This window comes from Pseudoliparis swirei, chromosome 4, assembly GCF_029220125.1.
Source record: "Pseudoliparis swirei isolate HS2019 ecotype Mariana Trench chromosome 4, NWPU_hadal_v1, whole genome shotgun sequence".
Lineage (NCBI taxonomy): Eukaryota > Metazoa > Chordata > Actinopteri > Perciformes > Liparidae > Pseudoliparis > Pseudoliparis swirei.
The window spans coordinates 24,779,899-24,798,808 of record NC_079391.1 but is presented as its reverse complement, the minus strand read 5'-3'; the positions used below and the strand labels follow the sequence as shown (position 1 = coordinate 24,798,808).

Genomic DNA, 18,910 nt, shown 5'->3' with positions numbered 1-18,910 from the left:
CGATCCGCCGAACAATTAGAACGGTAGTCACCTCCATTCTCAGCCATTCAGGAAAATGAAAGTCAGAGAAAAGTCACGGAACGCCACACGTCTTATCCAACTGGCCCTTTTAAAAGAAGAACAAAAGGTCTTTCTCCTTCATTTCCCATTAACCTCTATGCTCCTACTCACACAGGAAACACGGCGACCCCAGCGGCCTATGTCACATATCTCATCCGGCTGCGGGGACCGCTTCATATGGGGCATGGTGACATTCAATGAGGGGGGTTTTCTATCTCGCTGTAGTCCTTGGCAGATAAAAGGTTGGTGTTGATATTTGTCCCCGTTCTCACTGATACGCCGAGGACACACTCCTGATAAGCCAGGAGCCGGGAAGACAGTGATGAAGTCTGGAGTGGAACTGACAAGCCCTGTTAGTGGATAACATCGTCACAAGAATAAGCACGTTATGGCCCGGATTTAATTTTGGATTATTCGATGCAGGTGGGCATCAGCACATTCAGCAAAACTCCCGACCAGACGTAATGTGGCGTCTCTTAGCACATGCCGTAATTTCATGGCAGTTTCTCGTGGTGGCGGTGGGGATTCATACGGAGCAGACCTCACCAACATTTGTTTATTTTTCTACTCCCCTTTCCTGTGGACATTGTTAGTTATCCACTCTACAGCACACTTCCAGTAATCCACTGGGGCCTGCACAAATTCTCATTTCAACGCGATAAGAGATGCAACACCACTGTAAAGAAACTGGTTTATTTATGCGTATGAGGCGAGAGAGAGAGACGAACGGCTTATTGTTTGTCTGTCCGGAGCGTCACATTCTTCCCACAACGCCGCATGAAAACTTAACAAGTGGAAAACTAGTCGCAGGAAGAAGAAAAAAAAAGCCTTTCAAGCGAACAACCAAGCTTTTTTCGCAAATGTTTAATTAATCAGTAGTGACAAAAGGGAACAACAATCAACAAAGAGACGCCGATTCCCATTTCGTATGCATTATTCCCACCGGCAAATCACAGAGTGCTGTCAACTACCGCTTCCCTCCATACCCATCACCATGGTGTCCATGCACTGCACCGGCGAAACCCTTAGAGAGCTGTCTTAGAGAACAACCGAGATCCACAACAATGAGCAACGAGGATCAAGGAACAGAGTTCAGACAATAATAGTTTTTCTGTGTTTACACAGATTCCTTAGCACTGTGTTGTGTTCCTTTTTTGCAGCGGCGGTGGCGTCAGCCGCAACAGCAGCTAATAAATGTCACGATCATGCAGAGCTGAGAGCAAATTCGCCTTCGCCTCCATGAACCGACGTAAAGGCTGCAACCCACAGATGGGATTCACCAAAAGATTCCGCTACATACCTAGCACCATCTGCCCTAGCGTGTTCTGTCAACTTTGTGACAGGTAACAAGAGGATGCTCGATGAGAAGAAAGAACTCAATAACAAGCCCGTACTGGCCAACAGACCTCGGCCCCCCACGGCACTGAACCCCTCCAATGTCAAAAACAGCATAAAAACACACTCTGATCTCCTTCCTCTTACTGATGGAAACATTGTCTACAAGACTCCTGCTGCTCTGGGGTCAGTGGCGATCGCTCCCCTGAAGGGAAAGAAAAAACACAGTGTACTGATCCACTTACAAGCTTCTGCCAATCCTCGATGGGCGATACATCTGAATTGTGTGATCATCATGCAGTGGTCATTTAAATGCATGGTTTGAATAATAATGTGAATATATGAATATATTAGCATACAGCAAAATGGAAAGTGTTTGCGGCGGAATGTGTGCCAGGTTTTGGGGCACAGAGGAAAGGTAGCTGGTGGCAATTAGCATTAGGCGGTGTTGACAAGCTAAGAGACAGCGTGAACGCAAAGCCTTTATACTTTTATTTGGCTTCCTCCGCTTCGTCTGTGATTATACTAGAACGCTTGAATCCTGAATTAAAAAGCATTCGTGCACAGCCTTTTCTAAGGCGAGGTTTGTTAAGCCTTACTACTTTACTGTGTCAAGAAAGAGGGGGGGGGGAATCTTTGATACAAAATAAAGTGTTCCACTGCAGTACTTTCTGCGCCAGTTCCTCTCCAACTGTTTCTTCAACACATTACATTCTGAATTTTCAAAGCTTTCCATAAATATTTGATTGCAATGATCACCAGCTATACCACATAACTGACTGCAGCATGAAATACAGATTGCGATACAAATTCCCCGTTTTCCCAAATGCAACACATAATATAGAATGGCCCCTGACCTATGGAAAGTAGAGAATAGCTTTTTTTCTTGTTTTAATAAATGCCTGCCATGAATGCAAGTGCTGTTTCCTCTTATGCTGATTTTTCCATAGCATCGGGCGGCCTAGCACTGAGCTATGGGGGAAGATTGAGTAATTTATCATATTTCCATTTGCCGAGACACTCTTAGCGAGCATGCATGTAAATAGGCATACGCATTTCCGTCTTGTTCCCATCCACTCATTATTTTCTACGCAATAGCCCATTAGAGATCAGTCGTCTCGGAAATCTCACACAATGATTAAGCTGCTGTGTGCAGCACACACCGGAAAGGCAGCGTGTCTATTGTGACTCACCAACAGCAGACATTTCTGGTACAGAAGCTCGGTAAGGGCCTTCGTTGAAATGCGGCGGATTGTCGTTAATGTCCTGGACTTTGATGATGAACTCGGACGGCGGCTCCAAGGGCTCGTCCGTGTCGGCGTTGACGACCTGGGCCGTCAGAGTGTACTCGGCCTTCTCCTCGCGGTCCAGCCTCTTCATGGCGTGAATGTCGCCCGTGAGTTCATTGATGGCGAAGATGGTGCCGGCGCCCTCGCCCGCAAGGACGTACTTGATGTTCTTGCCGCCCACATCCAAGTCTGTGTGTAGCTGCAATTAAGAGCAAAAAAGAACAGTTGAAAAGGTGGAGCAGAGTTTTGGGTTTTTGTTCCCAGAGACATGCGTGTGTGTGTGTGTGTGTGTGTGGGGGGGGGGGGTGAAGCATAATGAATACAGGTTAATACGCTCAGCAGATTCTAGAAGTTCTCAGCGTGTAAATGCAGATAAGTGAACAGTATGGCTGTAATGTTAGTATTCTTTAGCCGCTGTTCTTTTACGGCAGCTATGGCAGCAGAGAAACTAAACGTGGCTCAACATAGCCTACACTTTGCTAAATGAGGCCCGCTGGGGGCCATAACTTTATAAGTAGCACGGGAAATGGACCTTAGCCTACATTGTTCCTCATTATACATCACAAATGCATCATACAAACACACATTGTGGGGGGATATTGCTCCCTGCAGTCGGAAATCCACAGAATGAAGAAGCAAGAAGTGCTTTGAATATGCATTCTATAACACAGCAAGGGCAAAAAAGTATCAGAATCCATACAAGATTAAAGAGGGAAACTCTGCAGACGGTTATTCATGCTCACCAATAGCTTGCCCCGAAGAAACTGGACAATACTGCCTGTTCCTCATTACTTTTGTAATTACAGTTTCATTAGTTCACTAAAGCTGCATTACGTGCAAGGCTGAGTGGTTAGCTCCCACTCGCTGCACGGGCTGAGTAGAACTAATGAGTCTGACAATGCTACATAAGGCGGTTCAAACATCTGTGGATGAAAGAAACGGCGAAAAATGAGTTTGGGTTAAATAGGTAAATCTGAAGTAGGAGATACAATGGTGCGAAACAAAAGAGGTCAGAGAAAAAAAAGAGAAACGTTGTACCGGGCTTCGACATGAGGGAGGTGAGAAACTTTTCTTAATTCACACAAACACCAAGAGCTCTTCTTTTACCATAAGTCACCTTTCAAATGAGCCTCTTTATCTCCAAGGTGAGTGACTTTCAGAGGGGAGGAGAGAGGCAGCGGGGAGGGCATTTACAAATCCAGCAATGCTGCAGTGGTATTGGGACACGGCTGGCAGCCTTCCTCTTTTCAGTTTGTAGTTTTTTGATAATATGCATGCTATTCAAAAAACACACGGCCGCCGGGCACACACAACGGGGCACACAGGCACGCATCAAAACATCGGTATTCAGCAGCTATAATTCCATTTCCTGCCACCGAGTTTTCAACAGAAGATCCTGTGGGAGCGTGGTGAGGGTGCACAATAGCGAGGTAAAAGTCTGCCGGTGAAAATCCCGACCTCCAAACCCACCACCACCAAAAGCCCCCGCAATGTTTTTTATGCATATACTGTCTCAGAGGTGTTGTTTGCAGACACTGACAAAGCACATTCACTTAAATTGTCACACCTTGCACTTTTGTTTTCCTAATTGTGCCATCATTTTACATGAATGATGTAGCTCATTAACACAAATGCCTCGCAACATCCTGCACACTGAGAAACTCTTTAAATGAGCTCAAATTAATGATGGTCTGTCATCATTTTCTTTTTTTTCATCCTATGGCTGCACGTTTCGCTCATTGGACAGCAAATCGACTATTTAATCTTGCATATCTATCGCCTTTGGCTATGCAAAATAGAATGAATGTTTTTTGCGACCTATTCAATTCAATTCAGTTTATTTTATACAGCCGAATATCACAAATTAAGAATTTGCCTCAAAGGGCTTTACATTCTGTACACATACAACGTCCCTGTCCCATTCATTCAACAGTTAATTCCTTGTGTCCTTGACAATTAAGACTCCCTTTCTTCACTTGACATTAATACTGTGATGTCACCCATATAGAAATGCTAAACGATTGAGAAATGTAGACATTCTTACTCGATCAGATTCAAGGTCAAAATGACCTGTCAAGTTCAACCAGGTAAAGTTTGAACACGTCGACTTGCACGGCTACTGTACAAACTCTGTCTGCTGATGAGGGCAGTGGGACATAACAGGAGCGAAAGTGGACCTGGAAATTGTTTTCTAAATAATTGATTTCATAATCAAGAATCTGCACACATAAAGTGAATTTAGGAAACAGACGTCATGGAAATTACCAATATTCATACCGGTAGCAATGCTAATTTGCAACAGTTGCAACACTTTTTTAATAAATGGTTTGAATAAATGTGCACAGGAAGAGGATAAACTGCCAGCAGCAGCAGCATCTGTCTATCTTTCTGTCTGTCTGTCTGTCTGTCTGTCTGTCTTTCTGTCTGTCTGAAGTCATTGTTCTTTATTCTAGAATATTTTATTGGGTTTCCTTCAAGCAAAATGCTGTGATTGAATTTGATTTCCCTCGGGTAGACCATTATGGAGTGCATATGTCAATGTCTGCTTTAAAAGCACTGGCTCTGTTATGATCTGCCTTTGTCAAGGTTGAAAAGAGTTAGAAAGTTTGTCATCTTAATTCAAACTTGGAGCCTCTTCATTTAAGTCTATTCAGGACAACTAGATTGCTCGATGCGTTGATTTGCAGGGTGAACGCTCACAAAAACAATATTTATTTTCTGCGTGAAAGTACATTTGACAAACGCAACGATGAAGAAAAATATATTGACAAGTTTTTTATTATAAAGTTCTTAAGGAAGAATGTTTTGCCTATAAATACATTTTTATATGAAAATAAAAAGTAATTCAATCGATAAAACAGATAACAGACAATAACTAGAACGGGCACTCGGGAGAGTGCATACCTTCGCATATCACAAGATTGGGCATTGAATTACGAACATGTTGGCATTAGTTGCATGCCAATTGGATAGAAATTGACTGCGCTATGGTAAAAAGAAGATTTTGACCTTTTCATGACCTTGACCTTTGACCCGATCGATCCCAAAATCTAATCAAATGGTCCCCGGATAATAACCAATCATCCCAGCAAATTTCATGCGATTCAAGAATATGTTGACCTTTTCATGACCTTGACCTTTGACCCGATCGATCTCAAAATCTAATCAAATGGTCCCCGGATAATAACCAATCATCCCACGAAATTGCATGCGATTCGGTTTAATACTGTTTGAGTTATGCGAGTAACACACATACAAATAAATACATAAATAAATAAATAAATACACGGCGATCAAAACATAACCTTCCGCATTTTCAATGCGAAGGTAATAACCAGTCTGGCAAATAAAGTTATATATCTAGATAAAGTTTCAGTTTAGCTTTAGCTGCTCTAAGGTCCACTGGCAGATGAATGTAATGCTCTCACAGGTATCTATTGGTATCCTCCACGCACCACGGTGTGGGTCATTGACTTGTTCAGCTATGACACAAGTGGAGGGCAACGTCCAGTTGCCTATGGCACTGGAATTCAGCCCGGGACTTTAAAATGAGGAGTACGCAAGCCGAAAAACATGTCTGTTATTGTCAGTTTTCTTCTAGTATGAAGGTCATTTGAGGACGCCGACACCTGCCTACTCAGTTTATATAAGCATGTCACCACTGCTGAACGCTACTGAATCAAAACACAGCCAGATTTCAACAAAAAATAAAGACCAACACAAATTGGGAGGGCCTGCTCATGTGCCTCTGAATATTCAAAGAATGAGATGGGCCCAGTCTGACAGGCAGCGTTCCACTCTGTCTGTGGCGGTGAGCGCCAGGCTGGCCCACGCCAAGGCTGGGGACCATACATCAACCCCTGGCAACAGAATCTTAAAAAATGAAAATTCTATGAACACCAGCCGGTTCGGCCTGGAATGAACCAACTTTTCAGAAGTTTTCCCCCAACTCCCCGATGGCCAGTCAAGCACTGCGGCTACGAGATTTAAAACAACACCAATACATATCAACCACACCACAGGCCTACTCCCTGGATGTTTTCATTTTAAAGGATTGATTCCTCAACATTTAACATTTATATTAAGTTACCACTCTGTACAGCTGTCTAGGTGGCACATGCCAAGTTAATACAAATAACGGATGGACAACTAAGTCCACAACTTTATAAAAATGGTACACTGTGTGATTTCTTTTGAGAATAAACTGAAAATCAATCATTTCTTTGCTAAAAAACCCCACCTTTAACACCGCATTCCCAGAAAGTTGAGCCGATCCAGCTGGAACCAGCTGCAGTTCTTTAAATGCCTTGGTCGCCCACTTTGAAGTGCACAAGCAGTCATCAAAGATTGCAATTACTGAAAGGGGGCTGGGGGTCTGTCACAGGTCCCTGTCATTAACTGAGTTGCCTGGGAAACTAAAAACAGCATCAAGAATCAGTGACATTGACTGTGGCCTTTAGGAAACTAGCAGCAAACTGATGCGCATGTGTGCTACAATGAAGTCTGCAGCCAAAAACCACCAACACACAGGTTGGCTGGACACACAGATCATTGACCTATCTGTGTTTACTCTGCATTACTCAGTCGTTAGCAGGCTGGCTGTAACATCTTTTGTATCATCCTTTGGATTCTTTGAAATATACTGCAATGCACTCCAGCCGTCATGTGCCTAGTTTATTTCTGCTTGTAAACAAAGGACACAGTATGATTGCTTCACTCTCGTAATTTAAGCAATATGCCATTTGTGAGTGCAGTGTGTGTGTGTACGGACTTGGGACGTTATCGTGGCTCTTTCCTGTTATTATGGCTCTGTCCTGTGCTGTGATGAAAAGACAGACATTGTTGCAAATAGATTGAAGCTGCAACTCGGAGAGATGAAGAAAGCCTTGGTTGACAGATAAAATGATCTTGTGGCAGTACATTAAAGTACTTTCTGATTCACACGCACACACCTCCATTTGCCATCCACAGCTCCCAGTCAGGGGGCTGCACAGGACTGTTTTTCCTGTCTGCGGAGGAGGAAATATGCCCGTCACCACTGAAGATGAGCTTTTAAAGGCAATCACTTGAACAATCACTGGGTCCTAATGAGTAAGAGCCTACAACCCCCCACCTCCCAACCCCCTAACCCGCCAACTCCTGCCTCAGGCCTGGGTTTTTACAGACTTTAGTGAAGCCCTACAGAGGGAACTAATGATGTTGCTCCTTGTCAAGGCACATCCTAGATAGGACAAGTGTTATTTCATATGTACGGAGCAGTGGGACTGCAGGAGGCGAGGGAGACTGAATCGAGGAGTGAGGGGGAGGAGATGCTGTCACTGTGATGCTGCTTGTCAGTGGTTGTCTCCTGGAACAGACTGCACTCGCTACGTGGGACTGCCTTATCCACATTCTACTTATTGTAGTCCTCTGTAACTGTTAGTTACTATTATTGCTGAAATGTATTGGAGAAAACACAGTTACATACATATAAAAAATGATCAGTAGTGGAACTCAGATCCTTTACATGGGAAAGCAATGTAAAAAAAAATGTGCATCAAGAACAGAAGTGTTTTCAGCAGAAGTCCAAGAAACAATTCATTTTACTCATTAAAGAAAAATTGCTTTTGCGAGAAATGTATTGTTATATATGGCATTATTAGATGACAGATTAAGATGCAACAATGAGTGTACTGTTAGCTGGTTGTGTTGTAGCTTCTTGGTTGTACTTTGTTTATACAGTTAGAGTCTGTGGTTTCCTTCTGAGGAGTCTTCCAAAGGGTCACAGGAAAAATCTAAAGAAAATCATGTTTGGGGTTGGAAAGGAATAACACAATGTAAAGTTGTTGGACTCTCCTCTTGTGAACTCTTGGAAAAGTTGAGGGTAGTTTGAGCTTCAAACCGTTACTCAAATAAAACAGTCTGAGACATTTAAAGGTGAATTGTCTTTGGTGAAACTGAAACAAATAATACACATCTGAAACATGTGGGGCCCTACTTGCTGTCACAAACCAAAAGGGACAACTGGTTTAATCTGAGAGAAAACATTATATCTAAAATGTTGGGAGTCATTCTTTATTTTTTGTGCGCTTCCTTTCCGATAAGTATTCAGATGATAATTTGTTTAGGTGTATAGCAAATACATTCATCAATGTTTTTATTATGTGTTGAAGTTATGTGGCAAGAAGCCAACATTTTGTTTGAAATATCTATAACTGATGTTTCTTAAATACATGATTTCTGTGACAAGGGATTCAGATGGGACACAAATGACGTTCTCCTGGGTGAAAGTCTTGTGTTTTTGGACCTCCCTTCACAGAGTTGGTCATTATTTATACCTCCTGGTTTTACGGTTGTGTTTAATACATAAAGGTTTTTTTTGAGGGGTTATATGCATTTGTAGATATTGTTACAAACAATGTATGAGAACAACTTGAACTAGAAGCTATCAGATAAATGTGGAGAAGTAAAATTTACAAAATGTCCCTCTGAAGTGGAGCGTATTGTACAATAACATAAAATGGAAACACCTAAGTATTGTGTAAGTACATCAAATGGGTACTTTCCACCACTTTCTAGGAGCATTTGATGTGAATTAATGTAACAAAAGATGCAAACTGACGTGGATCCGCATGAAAAAATCCAGCACTGTGTTGATTCTGAATGTCATGTTTGGTGAAACCCTGATGCCGTGAAGACGACCGACTTGTTCAACCGAGGTTACATTTCCAGATCTGGTGATCGCACTGAAAATGTCACGTATCCCATTAAATATGTCGTAGATTACATGTTGTTATGTAAAATGTATGGGAACCCCAAGGCTGCGTGGACTAGTTTACATAGCACCTTTTGCAACAGCCCAACCCTGTATCACAAAAATTACGTTCCCCCAGACCTAAAATGCAATTTGCAGTTACGTTTGACTGAAACGTATTTCTCTCCAAATTACGTTTGACTGAAACGTATTTCTCTCCAGATTACGTTTGTATTTGACGTACTACAATTACAAATACGTCTCTAATCAATGTATCTTTGCCGTTTGTTGTCTCTCTTTTCTACAATGCTGTTATGAATTGGAAAAAGCGTCCTCTAGTCTTATTTATTATTATGTTATATGTTGTTTCGCCTGCGTATTCTGACAGCAATAAGCGTTGTAACGGATCATATGAATTGGCGTGAAGACTTACTGCTGGTGACGCTCCTTTATTTTCTTTCTTTAGGTGGCAATACATTAATTAAAACTCATAAACTATCACCACCTCATCACCACCTTCACAGAGTTAGCCTCATACGGGTCCAAACAACTATTCAACTTTTTATAAAATGCGCATCTGTCCGTAATCTATACCATAAAGTTCTCATTTTAACCTAAAACAAAGTGCGCTTCCTTCTAAACCACACACCCTCTTCAAGTCCTGGATTTCAGACAGCCAATTAACTCTTGTGGGTGTTTTGGAGGAAATTTCACCCCATCACCTCATTGTAGGCCCTGTCCTGAGTGTCTGTGTTCAATTTGGGTTTCCAGGACAAATATTTAGGAGATTATGGCCATTTTTGCACTTGTCAAAAAATATGCAAATTTAAGAGAATAAGACCCAATTTGACCCTTTGGACCTGTTTTTGGGGCCCATAGCTCAGAGCTATCAGTCCAAAACGTTAGGGTATTCATATTCAGATGCCCCTCTTTGAATCTGAAAGGAATCCAGATCTTTAAGTCGATTGAAAGTATGAAAAATGTACTAAAAGACTGGTTTTAAGGATCGTACAAGGGTTATTGGCACGGTGACAATTTTCTCTTGTGAAGGTTTTGAAGGGTATTCCCCTCATGACCTCAAAGTCTTATATTTAGGTAGATATAATATATTTAATATAAAGCAGTAGGGTTATATCTGAGACAATTGGGAGGTCAAGGGTCAGTCTGCAGAGTATGCGTGTGTGTGCATGTGTATTTGTGTGTGTGTGAGTGTGTGTCTCTGCCTGTGTGTGTATGTATGTGAGTGTCTGTATGTGTGTGTCTGAGTGTGTGTCTGTGTGTGTGTGTGTCTGTCATTCTGTGTGTGTGTGTTTCTGTCATTCTGTGTGTGTGAGTGTGTGTCTGTCTGTGTGTGTGCGTGTGTAAGAGTGTGTGAGTATGTGTGTGTCTCTGCCTGTGTGTGTGTGTGTACGTATGTGAGTGTCTATGTGTTTCTGTCAGTGTGTGTGTGTGTGTGTGAAGCGATGTATTAGTTTGCATGCATATCAGTGGAAGTTGAAGGGTAAATCATGTTTTATTAACAATTCCCAAATTATTTCCCAGATTTTTCCGGGTACCTGCTCTTTTTGTTTGATGAGAAGTAAACACACCTGTAAATAACCCCATGAATGGTTTATTGTTTTGAGATGTTTGACTGTTTAGCATGTTCCTTATTGATTTTGATGTATGCCTTTTATATTGTATTGTTTGAATAAATATAGACGTTTTATACTACTTCCGCTTAACAGATAAATCTGACTTTTATTTTGAAAGGTTAAAAGGAAGCGCACTTTTTTTTAGGTTAAAATCCGAACTTTATGTTATAGATTACGGACAGATGCGCATTGTATACAAAGTTTAATAGTTGATTGGACCCGTATGGGACTAACTCTGTTAAGGTGGTGATGAGGTGGTGATAGTTTACGAGTTTTAATTAATGTATTGTCACCTAAAGAAAGAAAATAAAGGAGCGTCACCAGCAGTAAGTCTTCACGCCAATTCATATGATCCGTTACAACGCTTATTGCTGTCGGAATACGCAGGCGAAACAACATATACAATAATAATAAATAAGACTAGAGGACGCTTTTTCCAATTCATAACAGCATTGTAGAAAAGAGAGACAACAAACGGCAAAGATACGTTGATTAGAGATGTATTTGTAATTGTAGTACGTCAAATACAAACGTAATCTGGAGAGAAATACGTTTCAGTCAAACGTAATTTGGAGAGAAATACGTTTCAGTCAAACGTAACTGCAAATTGCATTTTAGGTCTGGGGGAACGTCATTTTTGTGATACAGGGTTGAACAGCCAGATGTTGGCCTTTTTTCTTTTCAGATCAGAGTCTTATTTTGACCCAGTTCTTCTCATCTGGTCGATGTGACCCAGCCTTTACAGAACAAATCCAAAGAATTTGCAGAGGGATCAACGGGGAGTAATTCATTGGCAAAAGTGGTAAAATTAGAGCTACCTTTTTTCTATCTGTACGCCCTGAGGCAACTGAAGCCTAATGGTTACTCCGGATAGATTCTGCTCAAACATGTCTAGAAATGAATTGTGGCTTCCTCCCATTTGTTGGATTTAGACTTGTGTTAATTACACCTACATGAATAATCTGTAATTCTAAATATTGCAATAACATTTTGAATGTACCGAACAGATGGCGCAATGCATGATATATGATACACTTAGCTATTCTGGGGAACATTTTCCCTCCAGTCTGTCTTGTGGTATGTAGCGTTTTATCAAATTGGACAGAAAAGTTCCCTTCTGGTGTGAACCACTGCAGACTTCACTGGAGGCAAACCATATAGGGAACGTATGTGGTTCTGGAATAGTGCATATTAGGATGTTCCTTGGGAAATAGAGCAACATTAAATACAGTAGACTCCTCAATCTATATACCAAATAATGCCAAATTACATAAATGCTGAAATACCAATGTGATTCATCCATGTTTGCTTCCGTTGAACAAATAACCGGCATTTTCAGAATGACTCACAGAGTCGTGAGAGGAATCGTTATCTATTGTTCCATTGTTGGTCCGTGGGGATTCATGGGCATCTGTCGCAATAGAACAATAATTAGTATTGCTCTTCTGAGAGGTCAAACACGGTATTCATGGAGGCTAAAAAAGGGCAAGGAGTGCCTTGCCTTTTTCCTGTTCATTTATTATCACTGACGACCAGTGTTGGGAGTAACGCGTTACAAAGTAACGCGTTACTGTAATTTCACTACTTTTAGTGGTAACGAGCATGTAACAAAGTATTTTTTTAACTCAACTAACGCAGTTACAATTACTGAAATGTAAATGAGTTTGTTACTCGTGTTACTCTCTTTTGTGAAAAATGAACACTTGCAGACAAGAAGACAAGCTAGGCCTACTTTAGCTGCTTCTGATCTGACATCGCAGGACCTTGGTGGCGCAATGATGTAACGTCTCGGACATTATGGCACTGATGACACGGAGACGGGACGACGTTATTAATCCTCACTTTATTGGGCATCCACCAACACAGTGTGTTTACATAATGCGGATTTACATGTTACAGACAGCGTGCTCCTCTCAGCTCAGCAGCTCGAACGTCAACAACAACGGTTCCCGTCAACCAACCTTAACTCCCGTTTTCCGGCAGGTTAACCCCGCCTCCCCTCTACTCTGCCAATCACAGGCACGCCCCCTCGACCAGCATGTACGGTGCCACACTGTGATTGACAGCCACTTCACAGGGTCGCTACAATAAACACCAATCGAATCAATCAATGAGCATTAAACCACATCATGGCCGACAGTGCGGATAGAATGAGCTTTCTCTCCTGGAAGTATCGACATTACTTTTCGCTCGTCGAAATTAAAGACAAAAATGTAGTGGTGAGTTGTAAATTATGTGCAGGTGCAAAGACCCTATCCACATCTAAGAGACAGTTATTTTGTATAAAGTTAAGTATTAAAAGGGACTTTTGTACTACTGCTTGATTTGAAGGCCTGTTGCCCTGTTGATTGCAATAAATAGGTCTACAAAATATGTTTATTGTGTTTGACTGTTCAGTACTGTTCATTACATTAAAAAAGCAGACATAAAAGTAACTTACAAGTTACTTTCCCTAGTAACTAATTACTTTTGATATACAGTAACTAGTAAAGTAATTAAATTACTTTTTAAAGAAGTAACTAGTAACTGTAACTAATTACTAATTTTCAGTAACTTGCTCAACACTGCTGACGACACTCTTTCCTTATTGAGACGATGGGAAAGAGAGAGTGTCAAGAACCAGACGAGCAAAGGTGACGGATTGTAATTGAAGCCGGGGCCACTCAGAAAGGGTACAGTAATTACAATCAAGAGAGACGCTCCTAATGTTATACATTCTCCACACAGTCCTTTATTTCCCACTATTATTGAACTGTGGTCTGAATCAACAGCAAGCTCTCACCTTCCACTTTCATGCTGTTTTATTTCCCTCTCGGACAATCATGAATTAATGAGACAAGAAAAAAACACGTGACAATTTGTGCCCGATTTGTGTGCAATCTGCACCAAGGTCAATCAGGGCTAATGTGCTCCGTGTCCATCCCTGCACTTTGAGCAATGGCACACGTGTTGCATTCACTGCCGAAGGCGTGTTATCGCTTCTGGAGAATAAGTCAAAGTCAAAGCAGATACCTTTAGAACAAGGGGGCAACACAATTAGATTTAGCCACCCATGAAAAGCTTTTTGTTTGTGAGTATGGATGCACGGGAGGATGCATTTTAATCATGGCAGGCTGCAGTGTCACCACAGAGAGAGAGAATGGGAAAGAGGAGAATAAAAACAACTCTGTATAATGTGGCCAGGCTCTCGGCTACGATAGCTCTCACTTCCAGGATGACCTATCGCATATGCAAGCAATCTTCGGAATGAATTTTTACTGCCTGCTCATTGCAACCTGTTGCTACAGCAAGAGAGCAGGAGACACTCGATCTGTTCATTGGTGTGTGCCCAAAGCCAGAAGACAAAGGTGAATAAGAGACAAGACTTCTGGTGAAGTATAATTTGCTCTTGCGGTGTCATGCGAAGAGCTCTGCAGACAGTGAAAAAAAATAGAAAATAATTTTTTTTAAAAGACAGAGAAATTTTCCAAACAATAAAGAAAATACACCTTGAAAAAGCTGTAAAGGAGGTTGGCTGCGGCACTCACGCTGAGTGTTAAATAGAGGGAGATTTCTTAGCATTAACCCCGACTACTGTCATTACCATACCTGTTGGCCCAAAACTCATCGGTATACACAACATGCTGGAGGCGGGAGGGTGTGGAGGGGTGCAAAGCAAAACAAGCGTAATCAAGGAGCACAACAGTTTTCTCTTTCTTCAGCGTGGCTGACCTAATCAAATCAAGGAATGAGATTGATTTCACGAGGTGCAGATGGATCCCGTAGCAAGTCTAATTTAATGTGCCGGCTTTGCACTATGATGTGTGTTTTCTCGGTCCAGATGGTGCTGCTCGGGTTTGTAATTCATATTTCAACGTTTTACTCACTCCTCTTCTCTCCTCCCTTCCTCCCACCCTCTTTCTTTCACTCTCTCACAGGATTTCTTTCTCTTTTTTCCTCTTCCTCTCGCTGTTCATAGTGTAACAACTGAGTAAATGAGGGTGGGTGTAGATTTGAAAGCATCACAAGCTCATCTGTCAAACATGCGATCCTGTGATCTTGTTAAATGTCACAAACAACACATGCAGACTGGTGGGTTTCATGGTGTTGCAGGAAAGTGATGCAGAAAAGTAGTCAGAGCAAGTAATACAAATAGTAAGTGAGAGGAGGTCAGAACTGGGGGAGGAATTACAATGTTTCGATTGACTGCTGAAAACTTTTTTGGCTTTTGCAGCAAACTTAATAGTTAAATCAACTCATCAATAAGACATATTTTCACATGTTCCGTGGTTCATGAAGGTACACTGTGCAGAGAACAACAGATATTGCATCAGGTGTTTTATTAATGTATGTGCATTTTAATTAATTAACGTTTAACCCTTGTGTTGCCTTAGGGTCATTTTGACCCGAATCAATATTACACCCTCCCCCCGCCTTAGGATTAATTTGACCCCATTCAATGTTTAATGTCGGTGTTCTTTCGGTAGTCAACAAACAAACATAAAGTGCCTCACACTTAAACTTGGAAAACAATATTAATTCTAATAATTTTCTGGAGGTTTTAATTGCTGGCGTCAAATTGAACCCAAAGGGTAAAATATGTTAGTAAATATAAAGGTAACAGGAGGGTGAAACATTGAATCGGGTCAAAATGACCCAAAGGCGGGGGGAGGTGTAATGTTGATTCGGGTCAAAATGACCCTAAGGCAACACAAGGGTTAAACAAATTGAACTTATACACCACATAATATAAGCTATTAATCCCTCCTGACCCCAGTCATGTCGGTGCACTCATTAAAAGCAGCAACACCTCACTCTATAAATGCTCCTTTGCTAGTTAAAGTGCTGCACTTCTAATTGTGTTTAAACCAAAGCACGGAGCTATTATTAAAAATCATTTTTTTTCATTTTAAATCAGGCAGGATAACCCTTTTGAAAATCTACTTTAATATATTTGTAATTGTATTTAATTCCTAAAATATTAGGGTGTAGTTTAATTCATATGAATCACATTTCATAAGCATTTGAAGTTTCCTCTCTTTAAATATAGAAGAGTAAAAAAGTACAACGCAGCGAGCTACTTCACACTTCTGAAAACAGGCCTTAGCAAAGGTTGAGCTACACGTCACCATACGTGAGATTGCATGAATATGAATTCAACTTTAAATATTTCCTAATGACAAGATATTATAATATATAAACACAATTAGCGAAGACTCCTGCGGGGACACAAGAGTCATAATTCTGAATCTCCTTTGCATTGCAATTAGCAAGTTTCGAGAGGTGTTTCATAAACAGTATATATAGACATGCACATATTTTTATAATTGGGAGACGTGGAGTGCCGGAGCCCTTCTTTGGGGCTTATTCCTGTGGAAAAATGCAGATGTGCTTCACAGTGCCTGTTCGAGCTGTCACAGTCATTGTTCTCAACCTGAGAAGCCTTGCAAATTATAGCCAGTTTCAATTCCAACTGCCACTGCTGGAAAAGGCGTGCATTGCTAGCGTCGAAAACAATTCCAGTAAGTTTCCTGTATGGGGGACTTGAATAATGGGCTCTGACAGCTTTTGCTAAGCACTTTTGTTTGTCTCATGGCAAGCCTCCACTGCAGGCCCTTTCTGAGAACAGCACTGCAGGCTGGAGCTGTAGTACATCAATTGTAAATGGGCATTAAACTGCTTGTGATCACTCAAACATTCGTAGCATTGAATGCCAAAAGCTGCTCCGACATGTAAGGACGACTATCAGACCAATCGCTGGCACACAAAAAAATACAGGAGTCACGACCTGTTTGTGTAAAACTTTTAAAAGTAGGAGATCTGATCTCATCTCCAGGAGGATCAATATACCGGCTGCATTATATTGAAGGATCTTCCTTTATAGCTCAGTCCTTTGTCCAAACTGATGTTGCATGTTTCTATTGTGTGCGTCCGGTCCAACCCCCCCATCCCCACCCCAACAAGCGCCCCACATTCCTAAAAACTCTCTACGGGAAATAGCTTTTGATACGGGTAAAGCAGTGTTTTCTCGAGCCTATGAGAACAAAAGGCAGAGTAAATGAGAGCTTCATTGGCTATATTAATAATCATCTGTTCCTTCCTCCTTTGAGAGCCCCTGTGATATCGAGTATCATTAGACATGCAAATAAAGGCTCCATTTGTACCCCCGTCCCTGGGATAAGAAAGGAAAGAGAGAAAAATGAAGAAGAAGCATGGCTGTGGCAGAAACAATTAAGCCGTCCTCTTCGCGGAAGCACTTGGCAGCCGGCTTTAGACTGGTAGGGGGGGGGGGGGGGGGTAGAAGTGGTCCATTGGCTAGGCAGCCACGTCAACACGCTTGTCTGAGTGAATGTGCAATTGCACAGAGCACCGCTTTAAGATGTCAGACCACCTTGGAGTGGACGGCAGCCACAAGCAAAGCCCTCCCCCCCTCCCCCTCTCCCGCCCTCTGCATGTCATGATGCCACTGTACGCGTCTCACACGCTCCGTCTGGAACACGGATCAGAAGGCGGAGGTAGAACAAAGGAAACGGTAGATGGGAAGGGAGGAGGAGACGGAATCATCTCTGTTGTTTTGACACGATGGACATCTTTCCTTTTCCCCCCTCTTCCCTCGGCCCACGCGTAGCAACCATGGAGTGCGTTACGCAGCTACATTACAACGACATCCAAGGCCTCGCTCGCTTACATAATCATGTCCTGTGGCTAAACGGTCGGCTTTTACACCCCGCTGCACCGATCCAAAAGCACAAAACCAAGACGCAGCAAGCGGAATCCTCCGAAAGCCCCCGTGGAATGCCACACTTGAGATGGAGTACGACTAAATATGTTCATACTCCAAAGTAAAAGTCATTCAGTCCTTCCTTCTGCTTTGGAAAAAAAAGAGTAGCGGGCATGGAAATTGCCTCATGTCCCTGATTCCCTTGTTACCTTCACTTCATTTCCAAGTTATCTTCATCTTTCCACTTTTTTCCTTTGCATAACAAAGCTACCAGAGCCGGGGAGAGAAAAAAGAATATCAATCGTTGTCTGTTAAAAGGTTACCTCAGGAGAAAAAGGGAGAAAACAGGATAGGCCTAGAGGGTATTAAAGCTGGAAGATCCAGCGGCTGAATTAAAAGTGCTTTTTAAGACCAGCAAAAACAGGTAGTTTCTCTGTCAGCCAATACAAGAGGGAGAGAGAGAGAGAGAGAGACATACAAAACATGCCAAATCTCAATAATAGACTGGGGATGAAAGCGTCCTGAGCTCAGTCCGCCGTCCTGGAGACGAAGACGAGACAGCGGGTAAAAAAAAAAGTAAGAAAATAGTCAATAGTGATTGAAACGCTCATGTCGCCTCACATCTCTCTCTCTGTCCTTCGCTTCCTTTCCCTCTTCATCTCCCCCCCCCCCCCCCCCCCCCACACACACACACACGATCGGAGTCTTTTTCTGGAATTGCCCGTTGGTAATGTCAAGAGATTTCACGGCACAATGCCGGTGCATCAGCCGGGCTCACATTTCCCCCTACCTGTGATTTACTTTAGAGAAGAGGCTCATGGGGGATTTTCCATGCCAGCGGAGGGCGGTGGGGAGAGGGAGGGGTGGGGGTGCTGGCAATGGTGGTGTGTGGTTGGGGGGATGATGAGAGAGGGGTGGACTAGGTACCCTGGGGCTTGACGCAGTAAGGCACTCTAACAATGGTGGCATAGACCACCCAGCTGAGAGATGCTTTTACTGCAAAGAGAAACCTGCATGACTGCATTCAGGCGTGAAATGTCAACGTCCTCTTTCTACAGCAGACAGTCTGACTCAGATAGGTCAAGCATTTTCTTTTTGGGAACTGCAGGAACATTGAGGATGTTTGTCGGCATGTGCAACAAGTGTTTATGTAACAATA

General features: G+C 42.2%; 1 protein-coding gene across 2 annotated transcripts in view; it reads right to left on the bottom strand.

Annotated features, from left to right (window-relative positions):
- cdh8 (cadherin 8) overlaps positions 1-18,910 on the bottom strand; it is a 101,745-nt gene that overhangs the window by 57,661 nt on the left and 25,174 nt on the right. For both annotated transcript variants that reach the window (XM_056413038.1, XM_056413039.1), the window contains exon 2: positions 2,589-2,883. In XM_056413038.1, the coding sequence (XP_056269013.1) occupies positions 2,589-2,883 (295 nt within the window). The remainder of the gene's footprint in view (positions 1-2,588; positions 2,884-18,910) is intronic.